The sequence below is a fragment of the Lepisosteus platostomus genome, chromosome 11 (assembly GCF_059453375.1).
Source record: "Lepisosteus platostomus isolate fLepPlt1 chromosome 11, fLepPlt1.hap1, whole genome shotgun sequence".
Lineage (NCBI taxonomy): Eukaryota > Metazoa > Chordata > Actinopteri > Semionotiformes > Lepisosteidae > Lepisosteus > Lepisosteus platostomus.
The window spans coordinates 45,570,917-45,596,763 of record NC_142621.1 but is presented as its reverse complement, the minus strand read 5'-3'; the positions used below and the strand labels follow the sequence as shown (position 1 = coordinate 45,596,763).

Genomic DNA, 25,847 nt, shown 5'->3' with positions numbered 1-25,847 from the left:
ATGTTTGTAGTGTTTGTGTCATAGCATTTAGCCGTACTGTGGGTGATGTTAAGAGGAGTTCGGAACAGATCTTGAGTATCATTAATAAACCGTGTGCAGCTGTCTCTGTCTTTAAAAAGATTTAGCTACAGTATATCTTGCCTCTGTCGTATTTCTGTGACGTGGGAATAGTGCATTTTCTATGGGTCTTCATTAATATTCACATGGCAGTGGTCAAGTCATGAATTAGAATTCATATTAGTACGAATTCGTGATACAACGGCTTTCCTAAACTGTAACGTGGACAAAGAAATACAGTATTATGAATTGTTATTCTAAAATTAATACTAGCAATTTTAATAGCTTGCTTGAAAATCTTGGCAATTTGTTTTTGTTTCTAACATTAGGTAGTTTTTTTCCCCTAATGTATAAGCAAGCGAGAAACAAAGGCCAGGCCCCATTTCTGATCACTGGTTATGGTTAAATAACTCACTTTCTGAATTTCCATTGCACAGCAGCACAGTGGGCAGGCTGTTCTGCAGTAAATCTAGACTGGGCCGGTGGGCTTTCCTCTCTTTAAACTACTGTTAAACAACCTGCATATAAGGTGCAGCTGCAGGCCAGACGAGAAACAAAGTAACCCAAGCACTTGTGGGTTCATTTCCAACACGGATCCAGTTGTCGTTCCAACACATCCACGTGCAGATTCTTTCTTTTCAAGGCTACAGGTTTATGATGCCACTTGCCGGCTGGCCCAGGAGATTGCTGAAAACATTCACGAGCGGAACCGGCAGCACCGGACCGGGGGAAACCCTGCCAAGGCAAGGCGTTCTCCCTTGTGCTCACCCCAGTTTTTTTTCCACGTGCCTGCATGTGTCATGATTGTGCTCGCGTTTCGTTTTCTTCACAAATGCAATGAACAGTAGGTGGCGGCAGTACTGTCAGCCTGGCGTCTGATCTTGTAAGATCTTGGCAGCTCGGCAGAGCTGGACCAATTCGGTACTGGGATGGGAGACCACAGAGGAAAGCCAGACTGCTGCTACAGGTGACGGCAGTGGACTAGTTGGTCACGCTTTTCCCCTCTGGATCAGAACTTCCAGTTGTCTCTGTTTGGATATTTGTCAGCGGTCCATCTGGGACCGGAAGACCGGTGTCCCGGTGTAGCGGCTGGGGACAGGGTCCTGTAGGAATTCCGTCCTCTGTGTGAGACGTCGGGCCGAGGTCTTGATCGCTCGGTCATTAATGATTCCGAGGCACTTTTTGAGAGGTGAGGTGCAGTAGCCCCAGGGTTCTGGCTGCAGTAATTCCCCTCTGGGCTTGCACAGTCTGCCCCCCGTGAAGTTCCCTCTCACTCACCCCTAATACTTCTCTGCCTGATCTGCTGTACAGTGGGGCTGCTGGTGCAGAATGAGGGCTGTATTCAAGGATGGATGATGTGGGTTCCTTTACATTATACCTTGTACATGATATATGATATCATAATTAATCATCACTAGACTACCTGCTTTAGACAACACTAGTAATAAAGTAATCCCCGATAACAGGCCAATCTTAGGAAGTGATTGGGAAGGAAAATGATTTTAAGCATGTTCTTATCAGTAATTGAATTATTCCTTGTTCTTCTCTAAAGATTTAAAATGTGTTTTGTGTTCTGGACGCGGGAGTGACAGGAATGTGGGCTCCTCTTGTTTCTCCAGCTCAACATGACTATCAGAGCATCTCTGCAGAGGCTAAAGCAACAGATCGCCCATCTGCGAGAGAGGCTGCTCACGTCCACCTCCACCCGTCGCATGTATCCTTTCCCTTCCCTCGCCCCCTGGAGGGTTCTGTGTTCTGCTCCCTCGTTTGTGTTTTTCCCCCTCCAGCCCAGAAGAGGTCAGTGTTTTTCAAGGAATGGGGGGAAAGGTTTGATTTTCTGTCTCTGTGCTGGAGACCCCCTTTTCAGGTTCAGACCAGTCGGTTCTGTGTGCATCACCTATTCCTCTCCGTGGGTGGAGAGAGGTGTGTCCTGCACAGGTGGGGCAGCAGAGACCCAAGCATGGGGGTCGTATCCAGTCACAATTGAGAATGAATTATTAAGGGGTTGAGGATCAGCATTGGCCAAGACAGGTGCACACATCTGTAATTGATTTTCAGAGAGATGTAGTTGAGATAAATTGATAGCTTGTTAGCCGGCATCAAAACCTCACTCATCACTAATGTTGAATGTATTTTATTTTATAATGCACCTTGCATGGTACATCAACAAGGAGGGCTCTGCTTCTGTTCATTGCGTCTCTTAAGCCTCGTTGAATCATTAAGTCAGACCTTAATAATGTGAACCTCCAGAATGCAGTCGGAAGGAGACAGAAGACAGAACCTCTTGGATGATCTTCTTACTCGGGAAGAACAGCTAGACGCCTCTTTTAAGAAGGATGGCACAGAGCCCGACTCCTCAAGGTACTTTGAAAAATTTAAGATTGTGACTTCACCGTGTCACGGAAAAGTGACGTTGTGTGACTGACTTCAAACATGATTGTTTTTTTTTACCATTGTTAGTAAAATGCAAGAAAACATGAACGTAAACAGTCAAGAAGGTGAATTGTAATTGCAGTTGCAAATTCTTATGTTTGTGATGCTGAAGTTAAACAAAAAAACATAAAAAGTTGTGAAATAATTAATGCAAAGAACAAAAACTTTAAATTGTGTTACCAGCTAGCTTTAAATCACTACATCTAAGGTGTAATTTGAAAAATTAATGTCTTATTAGGGACATACAACCACAAGGTCATAAAACACACTAAGGCCACTCTTTTTGTGAAAAACCCTTTGTTTTTTTCACAATTTGTACTGAATTGTACTTTGCTGTATTTTCCTTGCGGAAAGAGTTATGAAAATCTAATATTGTATTCACAGTGTATGCGTAAATGCTTTAAGAGCTGGAAAGGTGATATTCTGGTTTACTGGTATTTGTGGTCGAAGGCAGAGGAACAGTATCAGTTGTCTTCAGTAATATGGTAAAAAAAAAACACTATGAAACTGAGTACTTGGAGAAAAAGACAAACTCATCCAGTCTGATATGGCCTGACCTTTTCTCCTGATATGAAGCAGTGTTAAGAGAAATTTCATTCATTAAAAATCCTGCTCCAGTGATCACATGCTTGGCACATCCTGGACAAGAACCTTGGGGCTATTTAATGAAAAAAACTTAGTTTATAGTTTACACTGTTCACTGAGCGCACATCCTTTATGAAGTGGATAAAATATAGTAAAGAGCTCTATGCTGTCAGCTGTTTCCTGAGTGCACATTATTCTTCGTCTAAGTGACAGCTTTGTACAGTAGCTAGAACCAGGCCATCATTATATTATATTTTGTCTGACGTGCTGACCTGGGTCACATGGCTTTAGAAACAAAGGGAAGTGGGGTTGGATAACAGTGATTTGGACTTCCTCTCGTGTTTGTTTGAATGAAAGCCTAACCTCTGAATTTCACAGGATCAGGCTCCTTGAATGACTTAACTAGGGCAGTAAGTTTTTTTTGGTCTGCACTGCAAGACCTTTCAAAAACATCCTTTGATGACCCTGTGAACTTGTATGTGGAAGCAACTGGTCAGATGCTATTGAATGACCTATAAGTGGTACAAAAACATTTTGATGACAAAGACTGTTGAACAGCAGGTGGCCGTGTGTATTAAAACAAACCACTTCAAACTAATATTGGATACCTTACATTTTTCTTAGTATTTTTAATTTCTCTTACAGTGCTAAAGGCAACGTAAATTCTTAACCTAAGCAGATCCAAAACATATTCAGCCTTTTCCGGCTGAAGTTAATGCTAATTTATTAATTAGGTGGCACTGTGCATGTGGCTTAACGATTTTAATTCTGTCTGGTAGAACATTATTTTAAATGGGGTGAAATTATACTCCTCAGTGTGTGGTCTTTGTCTAGGGGTGTTAGGCCTGCTTGAATAATCTAAAGTGTCCCCCCCCACCCACTGTTTTCAAGGGAAGGTTATGAAAGATCCACCAGTGAAACACTACATTCTTGGGAGATTAGCCTTTAACTAAGCAAAGAGAGACATGGCGCCTAAATTTCAAGGCCTGTAACCAGCGCTGCCCAGCCCCCACCACCCCCAGCTTTCTCTTTTATATTTGATCATAATGCAAAAACTAGTAATTAGTTACATCTGCCCCTTTAAATCAGAAACTATCTGTTCGCGTCACCGTTGTGTGACGGTGCGCAGATGCGCCTGATTAACTTGGCGGACTCAGTGGGTGGCTAATTGGATAAAGTTTAATCTTCACACCACTAACATGGCAAGATCAGAGGAAGGAGGAAGTAAGGAGCTGTCCCGCGGTAAGATAGTTACCAAATATGTCAGAAAGATTAGCGCTGGCTGGAGGCCTCTCACCATGTCTTTCTGTTGATTAATAGAGGCCTGTTGCTGGAGAGAGACAGTGCTGCAAATTGCCTCAAATTGCCTGGACTATTGCTTAGTCTGCAAGAGGAAAAAAAGTGAATTCATTAGAGGTTACAGACCCCGATTAGTACGAATCTACAATAGTGTTGCTTAAAACAAAATGAGGAAGCCTTTAATTTGAATCAGTCTGTCAAGTCAGCTCTTAATCGGCATATGATTGTGGAACATCTTTTTAATGAGTCGGAGTAATGTTTGAAGTGTGTTATTGTTTTGCATTTCAGATCTTCCTGGGAAACTTAAATGCCTAAAGCACCTTTCCCACACCCTCTACAGCAAATGAGAATCAATGGTTATCAGTTTTGATTGCAGGTTTAGGTTGTTTAATGGGCTGATTAAGGTATAATATGTAAAGTAGAACATTTATGGCAAATTGTTTTTAGAAAGCAAAGTTTCCTGAATTCAAGATACAATAACCGTAAAGAATTCAAGAATTCCAAAACAAACAACTAATAATCATTTCAATTCCCCCCAAATAAATATTTTTCATATTTAACTATGGAAAATGTTACGTTTTGAGCAGATTATGTTGTAGAACAATAGAAGCAGAACTAGTAACAGAAGCATCAGAATTCCTGAAGAACAGCAGCAAAATGAGTCGAAATTTCAACACTGTGTTGACGGTGCATGGGTGATAGTCAAGTGTTCACAACTTTGTACTAATTTAAGTTGTGATTGTCGTGATATTTGTTGGTGTTTGTTACACCTGCTTAGAACATGTGCATGGAATGTTAATGTAATGTTGAGGAAATACTGACCAAGGCTTATATATCCAATATAATGGTGTGACTTTGTGCATGGATGGTCTTTCTTCATCTGTCATGAGCAGTAGATGTGCATATGCTTATTCTTCAGTTTGTTGCCTTTTTCTGTCGATTGCTATCGATCAGCTGAACAGCCCAGTGTGATGAGTTACATGGGTCTTAATCTTAAATGTACTGTGGCCCTATCCACAGTAAATCCACAGTAAACTTAAGATCACACAGTAGAATACACGGAATCTAGCTGTAGCTTCTGCCTCTGTGCTTGTTATGCCTCTCAGACTTGAGATGTAATTGCTGGAATGCATGCATTTTTTATTTTTAATGTGGTTGATGTTGGAGGATTGGGGGATGAAGAATACTTTTTACATGAAAGAATGTGCCCTGGGCCCACCCGTGCCAATAAGAAAGTGCTTTTTTGAGGAAGAAGAAATGCCTTGGGTTAAAAGTTTGATCAAAAACAGATCCTTAAAATGACTCTTAATGCTAATGTTGGTACTGTGGATGATGGCATAGTTTAGCCTCTCTGATACGGGGCAGCCTAAGCACTGCTTTGTTGCCTTCCCTGGGCTGATGGAACATCAGTTCTTGTTTCTGAGAGTAAAGAAGGAAATGCACTGGCCCTGAAAACAGCCCCTTGTTGAAAGACAAGGGTTTTCATGATCACTGTCCATCCTTAACAATTAAGTGAACAATAAAAGCCCTTTGAAAAGTCAGTACAATATACTAACCCCCTTGTGCCTACAATACTTGGAAAAATATTCCTGTTTCTCTTTGACCAGTAGGTGGAGCACACATACAGTCTTAGTTCTTCCTGAATGATTTCAGATAGATACTTAGGTCCTTCGGCAAGACAGCTTTAAGGTTTGGATGCAGCTTTTCTTGATTAGCATAAGAATAGCAGAAAACCACATTACATTCTTAATATAACACAACAGGCCTTTCTTTAGTCTGCATTTCTGTCAGTGTTAAGTTCTTCCGAAACCACGAGGCCTGATGCTAATTTAACAGCACTGTTTACAAAATCCTTTAGATTTTTTTTTAATTCAGGCAAAAATGCAGAAGTTCGGAAATGTTTCCTTCGAAAGGAAAATTTTCTCTTAAAAAGACTAAATTATAATTAATACTACATCTGAAATAAATAAAATTGAATGATTAGAGATTAGAGAGAAAGTTGTTTGGATAAAAGTGGTAACTTTTGAGATTGCAGAACGTGAATTTTTCACCAGACTTCAGCAGCCATATCACCCTTCAGTTCACCACTGGCAGCCCACTGAAGCTCAGCAGGTTTGAACCTGGTCAGTACCTGGATGGAGACCTCCTGGGAAAAACGTGCTGCTGGAAGAGGTGTTAGTGGGACCATCAGGGGGTGCTCACCCTGTGGTCTATGTAGGTCCTAATGCTCCAGTATAGTGACTGGGACACCATACTGTAAAAAGGTCCTGATTATGGTCATTAAAAATCCCAGGGCATTTCTTGAACAAAGTAAGGTGTACCCTGGTGTTCTGGCCAGGTTTACCCCTGGCCTTTACCAGTCATGGCATCCTAATAATCCTCATCTATAAATTGGCTTCATCACTCTGTTCTCCTCCCCACTAATAGCTGATGTGTGGTGAGCGTTCTGGCGCAATATGCCTGCCATTGCATCATCCAGGTGGATGCTGCACATTGGTGGTAGAGGGGATCCCCATTACCTGTAAAGCGCTTTGAATGGAGTGTCCAGAAACGCGCTATATGTGTAAGCAATTATTAATTATTATTATTATTATTATTATTATAAAGTGTCACCAGCATTGAAAAAATCCCCCATCAACATTGGTCTTGTAATGGTAATGCAATGCATGAAGCAGAATGTCACTCTATAATATTCCTTACATTTATAAAGTGTTTTTTTTATCCCAAAAGATCCCAAAATGCATTACATATACTGTAGGAGTGAAGCCACTTCATGCACCACTAGTGATTCTATGAATTCAGCCGAGGTCACAGATTTTAGATGTTGTGTTGCTTCAGTTATCAGATGGGCAGACCTCAGTTTATTGATAATCGTAGAATGAAGGAAGTTTTTTGTATTTTGCCAGCCAGAATCCCATGTGACGAATGCTGTATTTAAGACAGACCACAAAGAAGCAAAAAGGCAAGAGTGAGCAAGCAGTCTTGACCACCTGGAATCTTTGCTGATGAGCTGAAACCTATTGGGTTACTGAAGGAACGTAGCTTAAATTTAGGGTAAATGAGGCATATTTTCATGGTTGAGAAAATATTTGTTTTTTCTTTTAAACCTGCCAGCCAAAGTTTGTCATTTGTATTTGTGCTTGGATGTATTTTTGGATTGGTACCAAAGGTTGTCTCAGCATCAGTTTAAAGTGTGTCCCTACCTGGTGGAGAATTGCTTAACTTCTGCAAACATTTCCATATCAAGATTTCTGTCTACCCGTATTATCATGGGGCAATGTTGGGAACTGGCTGTGGGAGGTGAGATACACTGATCTGGGTTTTGGAACACGCTAAAACTGTATGTAGTAGTCCAGAAATGCTAGTTTTGTGTCTTGTGTGTTCATTTTGTTTCATAAATTCTTGACTTCAAAGACCTTGCCAGATTTATTTCTTAATGGCCAAAAAATAAAAGAAGCCAAGTGACCTCAGCTGATAGATGTAAAGTAAGTTGGCTCTGCCCTGTGTTGTTGTGACAGGTCCAGTCTCCTGACTGGAGGAATGGACCCGGCGGGACTGGGGAACCCCTGGTTGATCAATGAGCCCGAGGAGACCCGGGGTCTGGGCTTTGGGGAGATAAAGCAGCAGCAGCAGAAGATCATTGAAGGTGAGGAGGTGCTGGGAGACGCCGAGCCTGCTTTCAGCTTCGTCGTCCATGTGCTCCGGTGGCTCCTCAGTCCTGGTCCTGGTGACCAACACACCTGCTGGTTTTCATTCCTGCCCGCCTTCATGAGATCCCTGGAGCCTTACTTGATCTAAGACGTTGCTGTTAAAGCTCCAGCATGTTTTAGAGCTGGGAACAGCCAGTTTCGATGAATCTTCTTTATTATTAAGCCAGTGAAGGCTTTGATTGTGAAACTGAGGGCTCAGCTGGTGCGTGGGTCCCCAGGCCCACTGGGAAGTGGGAACCACTGCTGTAGACCCTTACTCTGCCCCAGATTTTGTTGTTTTCTCTTTCGATGTTGTGTGTACGGACATGTGGGTGGCAGCGGCACTGCGTTTGGCGCTCTCAGCCTCACAGCGTGTGGATCCTGGCTCGGAGTCTGCCCTGGGGCATGTTCTGGGTGGAGTTTGTATCATTCTTACTCCTTGGAGTGGAGCATCTGACATGTTAGCTTTGTCGTAAAAGTTTAAGTGAATACAAATGTCCTGACAGTGAGGTGTCTCTCTCTGGTGACCTACAGCAGTGGTTTTCATACTGCTTTCCTGTGGACTCTACAAGTCAGTCTGCTTGGACTTATTGCAAGCCGCCTAACTGTCTTCCTCTAAAAAATCTGTAGTGTGTCACAGAAGAACTATGAATGGAGTAGCCAGGGAGTTATCTACAATAATTTGGAGTACAGCATAGCTTTTTTTATTCCATGCATAATGTTGTGTTTTCTCTTGCAATGCATAATTCTGTTCAAATGATATGATTGTAAGAAGGTTTAGACTACAGCAACCAGCAATCACTAAATCTTGATTCCCAAATGAGACAACTTGGAAAAAACAATGCCATTGCTTCTCAATGACTAATGCATAACTAAAGCATACACTAAAAAATGATTCTGGTGCTTGTGAAACACGAGGTGCTAAATCTGATTCTCATTTAGCCTTGAGAGGAAAAGAAGAGAAAAGCACTAAGGGAAGCCTCAATATTTACAAGCACGACACTTGTGCAGATGCCATGAAAGAGTTATTATATATGGTCAGATTCTTCCAGGAAACGTTAGCACATTCTCCCCGCTGAGCTGAAGAGCTGTGATTCACAATAAGTCTTTTTACTTTGAAAAGTCGGGGGCACTTCTTCTGCCACAAAAATGTGCCTGTTCTGGCTCGTAATCCCTTCCAAGCAGCTCTTTCAATGAAAATTGCTGCTATTACAATATAGCGGTGCTCAATTTAGTACTCCTGTACAATCAAAAAGTGCAATATTGTGGGCTCTGTTTAGTATTACTCATCGTTAGTACGTTCAAGATCTCTGGTGTCAAAGCTGGAACCAAAGACCTTGTCATATTATGAGCGTTTTTGGCTAATGAAATCGTATTACAGGAAATTGTTTCTTCCAAATTGCCCATTAGAGTGAATTCTCTCCATTTTTATTGAAGATTTTGTCATGGTCTTTGGCAGAAGCGTAATAATTATATTCGTACATATTCCAGCAATTTTTCTTCTGAGTTCTGTGCTTTTCGGCAATGTTATCCAGCTACATAGTCCTCCGGATACTGGGGGAGGGGCAGAAAACTTTACAGAATGCCAACTCATGAGGCTGATGGTTCCATAGCCTTCAAGATCCGTGTGATTCCGTGTCTTCAGCGACGCAAAAAGAGAAGGTATCCCTTGCAGAGAGTGGTTTCTAGTGAGTTTTAGCAGGTTCACCACAGCTGGCGAATTGAATCCGCTCGGGGTGGTAGTACCCCCTTTTTTTCCCGGCAACCTACAGCGTTGCACAACAGAAGTCGGATGAAATCTACCGTTTGGCAAGAAGTTTCTCATGCGGTAATGAAACCAATCCAGCCCCCTGGGCACGCCACAGTCTTCTGAGGTAGCAGGGGGCATGCACGCTTTCACATCCTGCAAATGTTGTTTCATTTCTGCCTTTTTTTTTCTTGGCCGTTTCGAGTCTGGTATCTGAGATATGTTGCAGGCTTATTCGGCTTGGCGTGACCGAGCTCTTCCACGGTGTGGCATCACATGAGTGCTTTGTGCAGCGTGTTTATATGACGGAAACCTGGCCTTCCCCTCTTAGCTCTCTCACTATTGTTTTCGTTCCAAAAAACTGTCAGCTCGGTCTTCTGGAGGCAGCTTGTTCTCATATAGGTGATAGTTCTCAACTTTTCTTTTCCAACAACTTGTGGAGTTCCTGCCACAAAGACAATTCCTTGCTGGGAAATATCAATATTGGGATTCTGGCAGCCTCTCTATCACTGTTGAGCAAATGGATATGTAACAAAGGGGTTTATTTCTCTTTCTTTCTCATTATACTGTCTCTCCGTAATTGTCATATCCAGCACTTTTCACTTATATCTGCAATCATTATTTGTGCTGGATGTGATACTTCATGCTGCTGTCTGCTCACTTAGTAACTGATCCAGTTTTATTTGTCATGTGGCTTACTTATGATTCAGCTCTTTTCCCTCATAATTTGCTCCACCTAAAAGTTTGTCATCAAGTTTGTCATTAAATTCAGGGGTTTGCCTTTCTGCGTATTTGTACGTTTTGTCAAGTATATACATTTTGCTGGCCTGGTCGTGTTTTTTTTTTCTTTCATACATGCTGGGATAATGATAGTAATCGCAGCCCAAAAGACAAGAGGTTTGGAGTGACACATTTCCATCCAGTCCTTCGTGACATTTTGGACGGCGCAGTAGTTCTGCATCCTCAGGTCACTTGGGAGTGTGGAGAAAAGTACCGGCACCGTTCAAGGAGGGATTTATTTTCTCTGTACCCCAGTGGAAGGGCGGTGGAACGGTATTGAAGAAACCCTGCTGTTTTTCTTTCTCTCTCACAGTGCAAGATGCTGGCCTGGATGCCCTCGCCGCCGTCATCAGCAGGCAGAAACAAATGGGCCAGGAAATCGGGAATGAACTGAATGAGCAAAATGGTGAGAAGCAATTTCGCGATAAGAGGTGACACTAACAGGTTGATCGTTAACCCGTGGGAGACACTGGTGCAATGAAAAGATGGTCACCTCTGAGAGCCACAGTTAAAATAAAATACATATATAGAAAGTGTCACTGGCATTTTATGTCCTGTCGTCACTATAGTAATGGGTCTCACATAATTAGGCTATTGATTTTAATTCCAAGTTGCATTGTTTGAGACATTGCTGCTGGAATGAAGATCTCGGTCCTGTGTACCAAAGTCCATCTAGTGAGCATAGTTTTGAATTTGGTTCTGAAGTTGGATCCTTTATTTGCAGATTGCTTGGTTTCTCATTTACAACAGACCAGTTCCAGAGCCTCACTATCTGTCTGTCACCTGTGGCTGTAATGGGAGTGGGGGGAATCTCTGTTGGGATTAGTTTTTAGGAAATGTGCTCCTCTGGCCCCCTTCTCAGTTGCCAGCACAATTAGATCAGTAATCCATTGCCAAACTCCATCGGTAAACGTCTTTTCCTCTATAAAAATATTGTCTTTGGTACCAGTGATGTTGGTTCTGCTAAGTGGCATTAGGCAGATGGACAGAGAGAGCCATGAATATTTCCTGCCGTTCCTCAGTGTTAATTAACCCTGACGTTTACACCTGTTTCATGTCCTGGACCTGATGCAACAGGTTGGAAATGACATAGTGGAGAGGTTGATGTGGGATCCCATTCAATAAATAGTTTTTTTTAATTCTGAGATTTATTATTAATGGTACTTGTGGTTTAAGAAATCCATGAATAATAACATGAAGCAGTAGATTGAATATAAGCGAATTTGGTCAGAGCCAAACTTTCAATTATTAATGGTATTTTATTGTTGAATTCAAAATTTCCTTCCATTAACCAGTCACACCCAATGCAGTGGAGATAGGTTGCAATCAGTTGCAGTGATCCCACTTAGAGCCCGTCTTTGGAGGGGCATTTTGTATGCTTACGGACCCAGCCTTCCTGCTGTAAAGGGAAGGGAAACAAGCTGTGCATCTTGTAGCTGTAGCTGTGGGCGGAGCTCTTGAGTGTCTCCTGGCTGTGGGCGGAGCTCTTGAGTGTCTCCTGGCTGTGGGTGGAGCTCTTGAGTGTCTCCTGGCTGTGGGCGGAGCTCTTGAGTGTCTCCTGGCTGTGGGTGGAGCTCTTGAGTGTCTCCTGGCTATGGGCGGAGAGCCCTTCAGTGTCTTCTGGCTGTGGCCTGTAGAGGACGTGGGAGGTCGTCCCACATCTCCTCCTCTGTTCTCCTGGGCCTGCAGGTCGCCGGGGTAAGGAGACATTTGCACGGGGCGTTCCAAGTTCAAGAGAAAGTGAGGAATGAAGACAGATGAGGCTCTATACATTTTAAACGCTCAAAATGCAGCTCCAAGTTCATTAGTTCCCTCTTGCTTTTCTTGGCATTGTTGAGATGTACCACAAAGCCACAGCTCTGGAAGCCATGTAATTACAGGCTGCTATTCCACTAAATGGTGCTTTTCTTTCTCTTCCATGTGTGAATGTGATGACATGATTAGTGTTCTCCCCATAGAGTCAGGGCACTGCCGTGGGGTAGATATCTGTATCTGGCTGGGGAAAACGCATTATTTTCTTTTTAATTAGACTGGGAATTTGTTTGAAATTGTAACGAGCTCAAGGATTCAGGCACGGAATGTGAGTATTTATGAGCGTCTCAAGTAAAATGCAAAAATGTGTCTCGCACACTTATAAAAAAAATAAATAAATCTCTGTTTATTTTGGGTTGTGTGTTCCATGTTAGGTAAGATGATTTAGTATAGATGTAATTTGCTGGCTTTGCCAAACAAATAATATGTTACATAACTGAAAATGATCATCAGATGAATCAAACCTAATTAATATGCTGGCGATTATTCAGGTTTGACTGGTGTAGCTGTCACTGATCCGCCCCAGTCTATGGTCAGTAAGAGGATATACGTGATTGTTCTTGCCTGGTCTCCTCTTACCTTATTGAGCGAGATCATTTTTTCGCTGCAGTGTGATTTTTTTTGGTGCTTTTTTAACATAGTGACGTCAGTGTTTCCAATAACAAGGGCATGCAGTAGATGAATAGCTGAAACTGAGAATCCTGACATTTTATGTAAAACATTTGAGAAAGTTGATTCCAGAGAAATGGAATGGGGACTGACTCCGGCAAGAAAGCTATTAACGTGAAAAATTGAGGTTTGACAGCTCTTGCTCTAATCATGGAATTTCCCTGAAGATCGGAATCAAGATCCACATCTTTGGTATCGTATATATGCTTGCTGATCTTTCCACAGCCCGATGTCCCCTCTGACCGGATGGCGGCCAGCTAAACAGTTGTTATTCTTTGCCCCCAAAAATGTTTTGTAAAAATCCTGACATCTGACAGGAGTACACTAGGCCAAACTCTGAAACTGAAAGGTAATGGAAGTGCTTCATTAAGAGACCTATCGTCACTGAAGAAACGCTTTTGCTCACAGTTCAGGGGGCCAGCAGCGTTCGCCAGCACAGTGCCCGTTATTTACAGCTCCCTTTCTGGCTAGACCTGTCTTTCTTGTGAGTTATGGAAAAGAGGTTATGTTCGTGATGTTCGGGGACAGGTGGAAAATAAGGATAAATCACAGGAAGTTGATCTGACTGAGACCGAGACCAAAACTTCAAAAAGCAAGGCTTCAGCTGCAGGAGTTCCCATGATTTGATTTATGAGGCTGAGCCACAGCCTGTGTCCTATGAGTTCTGTTGGAGGGCAGGCCCGAGGCCTGCTGGAATATCGATGGTAAAGGTGGATTTGCAAAGGCTATAGGGAATGGCCGTTGCTTGGGTTAGAGGTTAATTACATTTGTAGTCTAGCATTTACTGTAGTCATCCCTTGTCTTCATCTAGATTTAAAAGGGTTCATAAATATTACATTGGAGGTACAATCTTCTCAAACTTTAATGTTAGTCTGCTCCCTTCCAGTCCTAGAAAGTGTCAGGCTTTTGACAAATGGGATTCAAAATGGATCAGTTTAGTTCTAGACGATAGATTTAATTGTACAGCTGTTAACTGTTCTGAAATAGCACACATGATAGGAGTCCTGACAGAAGCAAAATTAGGCTTGAACGAATAGGTTGTTTATCAGCAGAGTCTTTAGTTGGAATCCATGTATTAGACTTGCCTTGTTTCCATAAACTTTTCATTTAAAAGCATCTAATTTCATATTTTGTGTGTTTTTTCACATCTCATTTTACCTTTTTGTATTTTTTTTTTCCAGTTCAGTCACGGCTCACAGTTACCCTATAAATAGTTTTAAATCCACCAGCTTTAGACATTCTCCAGTGCAGCCCCCTTGACCTGTGTGAAGTGAGGGATGCAGTTCTCTCCTTTTTGGGAAATGCAGCAGTGAAAGTCTTCAGTGGAGATTACTGGCCTGGTGCAGCAAGGCTCTTGGGCTCCATTCACTGCCAGCACAGGAGCAGACTGAGTGAGGAGTCAGGCAGCCACCTTCCACCGGTCTCCTGAGCTCATTGCCTTCAGACAGCAGGCTCTCACATGACTCGCGGCACTCTTGTTATAAATGGAAATGTCCCTTGTCCAGTACCTGAAACCTGCAGTCGTCTGTAGCATTCACGTAGATTTTGCTACTTTTTTCCCCCAAAGCAATTAAAGGACGTTGTAATTGAAATAAGTCTACTGTGCAGCTGTTCATCGGATTCATCGGAAATCACGACATGTGTGAGAGAAAAGGTTTTGCGCAGTAAAAATGTTAAAATGTCTGGCACAAGGAGTTGCATCGTTTGGATCTGAAAAAACATTAACTCTTGAAATATGTATTCTACTCCTACCTAACACTGGACACTGGTTGCTTAGCAACGCATGTCCCAGGGTCCTGAATTTTGAGTACTAAAATAAAACGCTGTTGCAGTGTAATGGCATAAATGTTTGCTGCATCTGGCCTTTATAGTTCCTTTTATAAAAGTGTTTCAGTGAAAGGCCCAGCTAACCCTTTCAGGAATGAGTGACAGCCCTATAAAGACATCTTTAGGGTTGAAAGGTTTAATTCAAGGGAGCAGGGCCAGTGCACCTTATGTGCCTGGGGTTGGAACAGTTTTCCATTAGCCCACATCAGCTGGCAGGATGAGTAAAGAGGGGGCCTTGCCTTTCCTGCCTACACAATCACTCTCCTCTTTCTGGGTTTGCCTATCTGAATACCGCAAGCCTCATTAAAAAAAAAAAGAACTTGCATGGTACACTTGTGCTGATCAAATGGATAGATGAGTTCATTTATTTTCCACACGGTCTCGCTGCCGCGTTTGATGTTATTTAATCAACATGAGTTTCCATCTGAGCAAGGTCCTCAAAGCCCCTGTGCATATAAACCTTTCAGAAGAATTAGTCAGTGCCATTTAGTAAAAAATTTTATATTTTATAAATAGACTTTGCTTCTATGACGACGAAGGTAGAGAGCGCCGGCTTTGCACATTACGGCGATGGCCTTTCAAATAACCTGGCTTTGATTTTCTTGTCACACAAAGATGTCTACACCATTGCTAGGCAACTTTATGTTAATATCTTTTTGTTCTGAGACATTATTTTTGGCCAATATTTTGCACATAATGAGCTCATTCAAGATAGAAAAATTAGCCTTAATTCAGAAATGAGCTTTCTCGCCACATTCTGGCGAAAGGATTCAGACAGAAGATAAATTCATGTGGCCTACCAATTTAATAATGATTTTCCTGTAGTTCACCAACACATGTTATCGCTTCTTGTGCACTGCTTTGACTTTTAAAATGTCGCTTTTGCTTTCAAACCCTGGAGGAATAGGAAATGGTGTTCTTTAGATTTGGCAGATATCAGCGGATTGGAACAAATATCGACCGAAACAGAACGATCGTCTCAAAGGGTCTCTCGGGCCACTGGACAGATGTGTCTCTGAAATCGGGAGTCTGTTGCTCTTTGGGGTACTGAACAAGCAGATCAGCAGGTTTACTGGGGTCCTTTAATAAGATACAAATAAACAGTAGTTTGGTAAGAGTTTGTTATGCTGGAAGAAAGTGAGATCATTCACTGCCCGTCCTGCAGATGAGAATAGATCTTGGTCACAGTTTCAGAAATCATCACTAGAACAAATAAACTGCGCTAATGATTCACTTGAGGTCCGGACGAAGCGAAGCATAGCTGAGGCCTGATTCACAGAGACGTTGTTCTTCTCCACAGCTGGTCCTAATTAATACTTCTTCCACAGGGGGGTCCATGAGATCAAAAACTGGTCTCGGTATAATTTATTGTTACTGTATAGTGTCACTGTCATTTTTTTTCTTTGACAGCTCGTAGCGTGACCGGAGTAATTGCTTTACAGGCCAGGTTTTAGGCATCTAGTACATTGTTCTGTCGGCTTTGGCCTTGAGAGCAAATGACCCAGCAAAAGCATTTCACAAAGTTATTTTATTTTTTTATTTTTTAAAAAAATACTCTGGTTTCTAAAAAGGCGAATGGGGAGGAGTGGGGGTTACCGTGTGGTTAACCACTCTGCTGTAATTTGGACCTTGAAAACCACACGCACTGACTTATTTTTAATTTTTTTTTTTTGTCATGAAACAGATGCTTGTGGTGTGGGCAGATATGTCAGCGTCTTAATTCTTCCCTCTGTTCAAGAATGTCCTTAATGGCGACGAGTGGAAAAGACTGGTCATGGTTTCAACCCTCAGCCCCTTCCAGTTATGTCAGAAGGAACTCTGCCGTTCTGTCGTGCCTGCCAGATGAACGACTAGACGCTGAGCCCGGATCGTTCATTCGTTTCATACTTTTGTAAAGGGACACATTTCGGCATTAGGGGGGGGGGATGATGTCTTGAACCGATGGAAAGTGTCCTTGCTTTAACTAGCTTGTGTTTTCCGACATCAGGATTGGAATCTGTAGGAAAAAGGGTTGGGGAACGTCCATTCCTGGCTAAGGCCTGCATAGTACCTCTGGGAGGTCATCCGCAACAGCGGGTGGCTATAGACTGGCAGCACTGCGGGCCTGCGGATTCAGAAATAAATTTGTAAAGAAAGGATTACTGCTTTGGATTGAGTCACTGTGAAGGCCGCTGAAGCAGGCTTGCTTGGCTTGGCAGATGTTTTAAGTGGTTAATTGATCTGTGATGTACAGTAGGCCCTCATAAACCCCCTCAGTAAACCTTAACCTAATTTTTTCCACAATGGATTTCAGCATCCCTGAAAAGCTTACCCAAAGATTCCACAGTAGACTCGCTGCTTGTTGCTTTCTTTAATTTATATGTACATATTTAGAAACATTTTGGGACTGAAGCCATTTTGGGCCAGTTGTGATACTGCAGTGGTGCATTTTTTTGCAGCTTTAAGGACTCTACAAGGCCTGTGTTGTTTTTAATGATCCGTGTTAGATGTAAAACATTTTTTGTCCTGGGAGGGTTTTTGGGTTTAAGCCAGTACCTAGCAAACACTATGTCAGAGTGCCCTTGCAGGGATGCATTATTTTTAAAAAAAGCAGGAGAGGTTTTTCCATATTCATCATTGTCTTGTGCTTCTAGTCGTTTAACTGTTGCTTGACTGAGGACTAAATAATAATAGTCATTTGGTTCTTTAAACCTAATCTTCATACCTGCCAAATGTCTCATACATCAAATTTGCCTTGGCACATTGCCAGCGAGTCTGAAGTCTTACTTTGTGGCTCAGTGTTGAGTGTGTATGGATATATCCCCATCCTACTGTGTGAAATTTCAACAGACAAATAATCTGTTTCTGCCATTCCCTAGAAACCACAGACCCTCTTCATTGTGAACATTTGCTTTGTGTCTTTTGCTGTTTGCATTGGCTCTGGCACACTTTAATGAAGTGCGTATATCCTGGCTCTCTTTCCTCTTAAAACTGTGGATGAGATCATCGTCCATGCTCTTTTTGCACCAAGTTGAATTTGTAAAAAGTCTGACCCAATGTGCAAGAAATATATCTATGTGGCCTCTTCTAAGTCTGTCCCTAATATTGTTGGAATTGCAAAGAAGATAGGTAGGCAAGCAGCAGTCTATGAAGAATAACTTCCCTTGGTAAAAGGCATTTGTGACTAAATGACAAAGACAAGGATATGGGAATTCATCCTGTAAAAGAGGACAGAGTTTAATCAATCATTCAGTTTCTCCACCTTAAAATTGCTTTCCAATAGCTCTCACTACAGGAGTCCTTTCAGCCTCTGTTGATGAGGCTGACGGTGGCTCAGAGGGATGGTTATAGGGCCGTTGACATGCTGTGATGAATGGATTGTAATTTCTACCAGCTCAGATGGGTGGAGACTCATACACTGATGAGCGTACAGGTGGTGTTATCAATCATGCTTCGGTTAAGTAAGCAGATGTGGCCTTCTTGTTTTTGTTTTTCTATTTACATCTGTAATCTGCCACTGTAGAATTTATGTTAAAGTATTATGAACTCGTAATGACCGAAAAAAGCTAACCATAGGCTTAACTGGATATGTTTGGTACAGGCTTTTGATACACGGTGTCGGCTTTTCAAGGATCTTTGGCTGTTGACATAGAATTGGAACACTGTCTCTAGACCAGGGTACTCCAGATACAGTCCTCGAAGGGCCAATGTATCAGTGGGATGTCTAGGTCTCATGAGCAGCTGAACACAGAGCTGGGAGAGGTGTAGAAACTGGTTCAAGTAAGCCAATAGCAAGCAACTTTAAGTCATTAAGAGCCGAGTTGGATTGAAAGTCTGTGGACACAATGGCTCTGCTACTCTACGCCGGTGATCACCAACCTTGGTCCTGGAGATCACAGTGTCTGCTGGTTTCCACTGCAGTGGTCTTCTTGATCCCCTGTAACTTCAGATACCTTTAATTGATCTGCCTGATGGTTGAGATTTTTTGTTTATCTGGTTCTACGCTGAACCCTTAGTTTAAAAAATACCCTTAATTTGGGTTGTCCAGTCCTGTCTGGTAGAGCAAGTCTGTCCGAGAGTTTTTAGCAGTTTTAAAGTAGCAGTGCTTAATGGGTTGGGAGGAGCTATTCATTTGATGTAATTAAGACGCCTCCGGTAAGAGATGAGGTGCAGGGAAAATCTGCAGAAAAACTCTTTCCAGAACCAGGATTGGACATCTGTCTTACTTCAAGTCTATTGTTTGTAACAATTCTGGCAGCTGAATTTTAGGCTGTTTGTCCTCTATTTTCTTATTAAGCATTTGCACCCTTATTTGTATCTAAATACCTCTTATTACATCAGCAATTTAATATTTTTCCAAGCAAAAGCACAGGACACAAATATTTGAGTTGAAATAGTCGGATTAAGAACCCAAGTAAACCAGGCATGTTAGAATGGTAGACGAACCAGGTCTTAACCTCTTCCCTCGGATTGAAGCGCTGTACAATATCCAAGTCGCATTTTAAATCCGGGAGGAGAAAAATCTGTGGAGTAGTTGTTCATTTTCCCGTTCAGCTGACTAAGGGGTTTGGAGTGTCTCACCTCAATTGCATCAAGTGCCTTTTGGATCGGATGACCCTGAGTCTGCAAATAAAGCACCCAGGAAGGCTTTTTTTGTGGCTATTTGTGCTGTGAAAGGCTGAATAAAAAATGACATCCTGGATGGTAAAATTGCAGACTAAACAGCTAGCCAGGTAAAGTTTCGATCAGCAGAAAACAATAAAGCCCAAATAACCAATGTTACTGAAGCAAGGCTCATCGTGTCTGTCTCATTCTTGGGCCTTACATATGTCCCTGCTGTAATGTACTAGAACTCCCTGCGGTATCAGTTAGAGTCCAGGATGTTCTGTAAATACTGGTTGCCCAAATTTCCAGCGATGTCATTCACTTATCAGGTATAATAGGTGTTGTCAAACCGTACATTTTTTTTTCATTTAGTACATTTAAGTCTTCAGGTTATTGATGAAGCACTGATGTATCCCAGTGAGTGATCATTAAGATTGAAAATGAATGAACTGAAGACGTGAATACTGATTCCTGGCATTCGCGTAGTGCATTTCATTTGAAAGGATACCAGCTTTTGGGGACCCTCTTCATCTACCGCCTGGGTGATGTTCAGCTGTCATTGTGTGCTAGCAGCTCCAGTCCCCAGCAGATTGGCTGGAGGCTTGAGAATTCAAGTTAAATTAAGGGGAAACCTCAGTCAGACTTGATTGTCCAAGCCCAGAGTGGAATTTAGCCAGGCCACCACGGTTAACACCTCTAAGTGCTAAATAATAAAAGTCCAGTCCCATGAAGATTTTAAATGGCTTTGTAAGGCATTTGAACGTGTTCCATTTCCCTGTACGTATTCCAGAGTTTTGTTTGACACAATTAGAACTGACTGCGGTTTTAATATAATGACCATCATAGGTTCACCATTAATGTGAATGTCATGATATGTTGTCGAAGTAGAAAAAAAAATGTTTTTAATGGCACTGGCCAGAGGGTATGACTCCATATTTAACATGTGAAGTCACTAACTTATTGCCCTTGGTGAAGAAGTGTATGGGAATATGAGTTTAAACTAAATTCTTTGGAAACAACCTAGAATAAAATGGTAAATTAAAAAATTGTGCATATGGATACAGTATATGGTTCTAAGCTTTTTGATACATATACACTTGTGTTGGTTAAATGTCAAAATCTCGGATTGCCTTGCTTGATAAAGAAAGTTACATTTGTGTTGTAACCTTTTATTCCAAACCTGTCTAAAAAAGCAATAGTTGCTTTATATTTTAAATATTAGCGCTAAATGTCCATTTCCTTGTTAGAGTTGATATTGTGTACTGTTTTGTTTCCTTTATCACGTCCTAAAGCAAGATTTTAACGATTGAAAACTAGAAATGTTAAAATCCTAGAAACTGCAAAATTCACATATGGAAGGAAGTGGCGTAACTCCCAGGATGCACTGCACAGCCCACTCACACAAGAACGATTTTGCTCTCCTTGGCACTGCATGTAACAGAGGAAGAACTGTGTTATAGTGTGGATCTGAGCTCTGGAGCGTTAGTGGATAGTGGGGAATTTCCACTAATAAGGAAACGCATTGATTAGTATTGTATGTTTAATAATAATAACAACATCACTTTATTAACCCTTTACAATTTCTTGCATTAGGAATGATCTTTTCGCATACCCCAGCTTGCTCTCCATGAGACACACAGACAGGGAGAGAGCCTGGGGTCAGAGCGCAGGGTCAGCCATTGTACAGCGCCCCTGGAGCAGTTGGGGTTAAAGGCCTTGCTCGGGGGCCCATCGGAGTAGGATTCCTCTGCCGGCTGCAGGATTTGAACCGGCAACCTTCCAGCCACAGGCGCAGATCCTTAGCCACAGAGCCACTGCTCTGCCCCATTAGTGATTAGCTAATCACTAATAACATTATCATACAATGTCCAGCATCCATTAATTTTAATACCCAGTTTAAATCTGTAGAAAGGCTTCCAATATAAACAGTAGAATTCAGTTTCGCAACCGTCCATCAAACTAGTGTCACTGTCTCTTTGCATCAAGACCATAAGTGTAAAAGATTAAAAGTCTTTCTTTTTTTTTATGGTGTTCCTGGGAATCATTTCTGGATCACTTTGCTAATTCCATTCCTTGCACGCCCCCCCCCCTCCTAGTAAGTTTTAGTTAAATCCATCTGCTCCTTGCCGTGTTTAGTCTACTTTGGCACAGGAAGAGAAGGGTTTTCGTTTTGGGGCTGTTGTCAAGCGTGCTGTAACTGACAGCTGCCTGAGCCGAGGAGTTGCGCGGCCCTACAGGTGAGCCCGCCGGGGGCCCCGATCGCGGAACCGGCGGGCAGCCGAGGAGGGGCCTGTGGTTGGGAAAACGGCTCTCGTCGGCTGCGGAGGCCGGCCTAGCCGCGTCGCTCTGCGAACGGCATCCTTCACTCCTGCTCTTGCTGTCGATCGCAAACAGATTTCCTCTGCCAGAGGAATGGGAGCGGCACTCCAGAAAAATGACATCCAGATTGTCTGTCTGGCAGTGACATTCTGCTTCTCGGAGAAGCATTTCTGTGCTTAATGCGTCAAGAGCTATAATGGACATTAAAGTGAAAACATGAGTTCACCTTTGACTTCTGATTTGTAGAACGAACCGAGACTCGAAAACAAACCCAGTGGTTAAAGGTATGTTATGCACAATCGGAGGACTTTGAACATGTGGTTGAATAACCTCTCAGCCATGCCTTTTGGAGTCCCCGTGAGCAAACTTTGCCGATTCGTTCTGCAGTCCCTGGGTTGAGGCTGTGTTCTTGGTCTGTGGTGCTCCTATGGTGTGACGAGATTCAAGACCTTTTGTTGCACATCTTTCAGTAGAGTGCTTATATACAGTTGTGGAATTCTTTGATCAAAAACCACAATGCCAAGAGAAGAATTTGTATTTTAGAGCACGTCTTACCTAGACGTGAGACACAAATTGAACCATTAGATCTGCATTTGTAGTTAATGATGTTTTGGGGGGTTTCTCTACATTCATCACTGAAAGGTTTTCTTGGCTTTCTCAGGGTGAGGCAAATGATCAGATTTGTTCACCAGCTTGACTCTTCCAACTCGCCATGATAATTTGAAATAAAGGTTACCTAACCTGAATGGCATTTGTTTGATAGAGCTGAATGCTGGCTTTGACATCTTAATATCTGGCCTTGATTCTTCCCTAGAGAAAGTCAGGGGTTGCCTGGGAACAGAGTGTATACCACAGAGTGAGGCTGCAATTTGATTTGGCAGTGGTTTTGCAACATGGAAAAGACTTCCTTCTGATTGCATTTTACCTTGGACTGTGGTTTCTCCAGTTGGGCACGCAGCAGATGTAAATGTCAGTGCCTAACAAATCATCTCCTCTGTTTACATTTTGCTAACGACTCAGTTTGCTGTCCAGATGTAAGATCTCTCTTTTGGCGTTACGCGTGTGGAAGCTCTTCTGGAGCACAAGAAAAATGTCTTCCCATTACTGTGTTGGTTTAATGTGACTTTATCTCAGCAAGTATGAAGTGCAATATGAATGACGTACTGAAATGATGAAAGACACTGCAATATTCCTGCCACACTTTAATTTAGAAAGTTAAAACAATTATTCAACAATTGGCAAAGTCAACCAAACTGCACTGAGCTGATAATACTTGTCTGCATTTTTTATCCTTAAGGATCCCAACACACTTCACATATGGGAAGGGATGCAGTTGATTCAGCAGTGAAATGCAGCATTAGTCTGCGAGGTGTGTGATGGCCATTCTGCACCAACAGCACCACGACACAGCAGAAAAGTGAAATTGCTTTGCCCGTTGAATTAAAAAGGAGTAAGCCCGAAGTGGGCTCTAGTCAGAACAACAGGGTTAGCACCCCTGCTATCATTAACAATCGTGGATTTTTCATAGCCAAGTAGGCGGGACCTTGGTTTAAAGTTTTACCAGAAGCACAGTGACAGTGTACCTGGTTGCCATTGCAGGACTTTGGTCTACATATTCTTCTCCACCTACACGACTTACAGGAGGAGCCTGCGTTTCTGCATGTCACCTGTCCCAAGTACTGTCCAGGCCTAATTTCCTCTGTGACTTCCCTGGCTCTTGTTAGCTTCTAGTGTTGGTGGTAGAAGCCACATCCTTTCTCCATGTGATGCTAATTGTCCTGCACACATTCTGGGACTGACAGTGTGAAAATTAGCATCTGTTCCTCACCAGTGCTCAGTTCCAAAGAAAAACATGCATGATGATATTCATTCCATCTGCACCTGTTCAGGAGTCCTTACCTTGGGCTGAATTGATTAACAATAGATCATTAAAAATTGCTAGTTTAACAATAACTTTATTTTCAATTATTTGAATCTGTGCGAATCATTGCATAACCTCTAATGTTGATGAAAAAAGAGTGAATAGTAGATTGAATGTTGCTGAGAAAACGGCAATGTAGGAAACTTCACATCAGTTAGTCTGTTATCATTTCTTTGTGGATTGATATATTTTCATCTGTTTGTGTAGAAATTCAGACACAATACCTCGTGTGCCATTGACAGCTCAAAGGACTCACAACTTCAAAACAATTTTTGCTTAACAAATTGGTTCCTTTGCCTTTTTATTTTACATTTAGAGGCCTGTTATGTGTATTATGTGGTTCTTGCTTGTGCTTAGTTAAAATAAACAAGGAGGTCCTTTGATGTGTCTGCTTAGAAATACCAAATGTTGTTTTTGTTCCCTTTAATCTTTAAAAGGTGACTTGATATATTGCAGCAGTGAAAGATGTTAATGTCTTTGTGCACTGAAGAGCTATGAGCTTTTGGTTGCATGACTCGTTTGAGAACATAGGGCACTTTCAGCAGGTTGTTTACTGTGGGTATAGGTAAAGTACCATCCAAAGAGGCTAGCGAGCATTTCAGTGTATGTTGTGCAATGCTGGCTTTGTTTTTTCTGTTTATGACAGCTTAGGTCACCCTGGACTCATATGACACTCAACTACTCAACTACAGGATCCACCGTCTTCTGCCAGAGACCCAAGATGGCAGCTTTTTGTTTGTGGATCAGAATCAAACAGGGAGGCCAGGCAACAAAACTTGCAAAGAACACACTGCCAGCCTTGCTGAACACACATGGCAGGAGACTGAAGTTATGGCTGGGAGACAATTCCTTGCCGAGCTAAACACTGCTGTCTGTGTTTGCCAGTATCTGTCAGGGACAGGGACGGAGTCCAGTGACATAGGGCTTTAGACATCAGGGTCAGGTTTTATTTTAGTGCTTTATGCCGCTTTAGCAGGTTTCCAATGCTGTTGGTTTCTGCTGCAAGCTGGCTGTAGTACTGTAAGCACTCAGGTCAAGTTTGTGATCAGTAGTGAAGTAACCGAATCACGCTATCCATTTCAAATAATACTTCGCTGCAGAAGTGGAGGTAGTGGAGTTAAGGTCAGGCTTTTTTCATAAATATTTCATTTTGACCAGAAATGTTGTTTGTGGTGTTCTTTTTTTTATGCATCAATGTTGAGGAGGTGTCCATTTGATACCGTAGTAGTTAGAATAATATGAAATTTTAGGGTGAAAGTACAGAAAGGACTGGATAAAGTACAGTTTCCATTCATGAGAACGCTTCGGTACTGTGTAGTGCTTTCAGTGGAAATCTTAGCCATTCTGGTCCTGGAGAGCAAGAATCCTGAAGCTGTTACAGGCAACCTTGATAAGAGATCTGAAAATCTTTTTAATTCCTCCTTAATTACTTTAACTGATTGAACCAATGAAGTAATTTAGTGCTCAGGAAAGCCAGAAGAGACTGGATCTCTAGGACCCAGGTTGTAGATCCCTGCACTCGGACTGTAATGTATTTATATGTCGAATCCACAAGGGGGCACTACAGGAAATCCTGTTAATGTGTTAAATTGGAAATAATCAGCAAGTGAAGAATACTCTACAAAGATCTTTAAGATTGTTGAATAAAGACTCATGCATCATTAAAAATTAACTATTAATGCCTTTCTCTTTTTGTTGTAGATTCTTGTCATTATAAACTTCCACCTCTTCATTAGGGTTTACTGTTAATAATGTCATGTTTTCTAAATAGGCCACGATTGCAATTAGATGTTAACATATTGTGACGCTGGCCCACTCTGTGACTGTGCCGTTACCCGCTGCACAATTGCTCTTTTTGCAAATGAGGTGTCTGTGTGAAACTGTAAGAGTTCATTGTGAGTGTTCAGTGTGTGAAAACAATATTTTCCAGCTCTGATACAAAGTTGTTTCAGGCGTTGCATACCATTATACCATTATAATGATTCCTTAATCATTTATATCAATTGATTTAATATTGCTGTGCAATAGTTTTTAGTAGCACATTTTAAGTAGCAATTTTTAGTTGCAAATAGATGTATTTTTCAAGAATTAGTTTTTTGATCAATTTTAAGTCATGGGTAACTGG

The 25,847-nt window shown here is 42.0% G+C and overlaps 1 protein-coding gene across 3 annotated transcripts in view; it reads left to right on the top strand.

Annotated features, from left to right (window-relative positions):
* The window catches only part of stx8 (syntaxin 8), a 52,605-nt gene that overhangs the window by 591 nt on the left and 26,167 nt on the right, over positions 1-25,847 (top strand). For 2 of the 3 annotated variants that reach the window (XM_088600013.1, XM_088600012.1), the window contains exons 2-6: positions 701-800; positions 1,677-1,771; positions 2,308-2,418; positions 7,893-8,020; positions 10,904-10,996. In XM_088600013.1, the coding sequence (XP_088456139.1) occupies positions 701-800; positions 1,677-1,771; positions 2,308-2,418; positions 7,893-8,020; positions 10,904-10,996 (527 nt within the window). The remainder of the gene's footprint in view (positions 1-700; positions 801-1,676; positions 1,772-2,307; positions 2,419-7,892; positions 8,021-10,903; positions 10,997-25,847) is intronic. The other variant, XM_088600014.1, reaches the window with a different exon arrangement.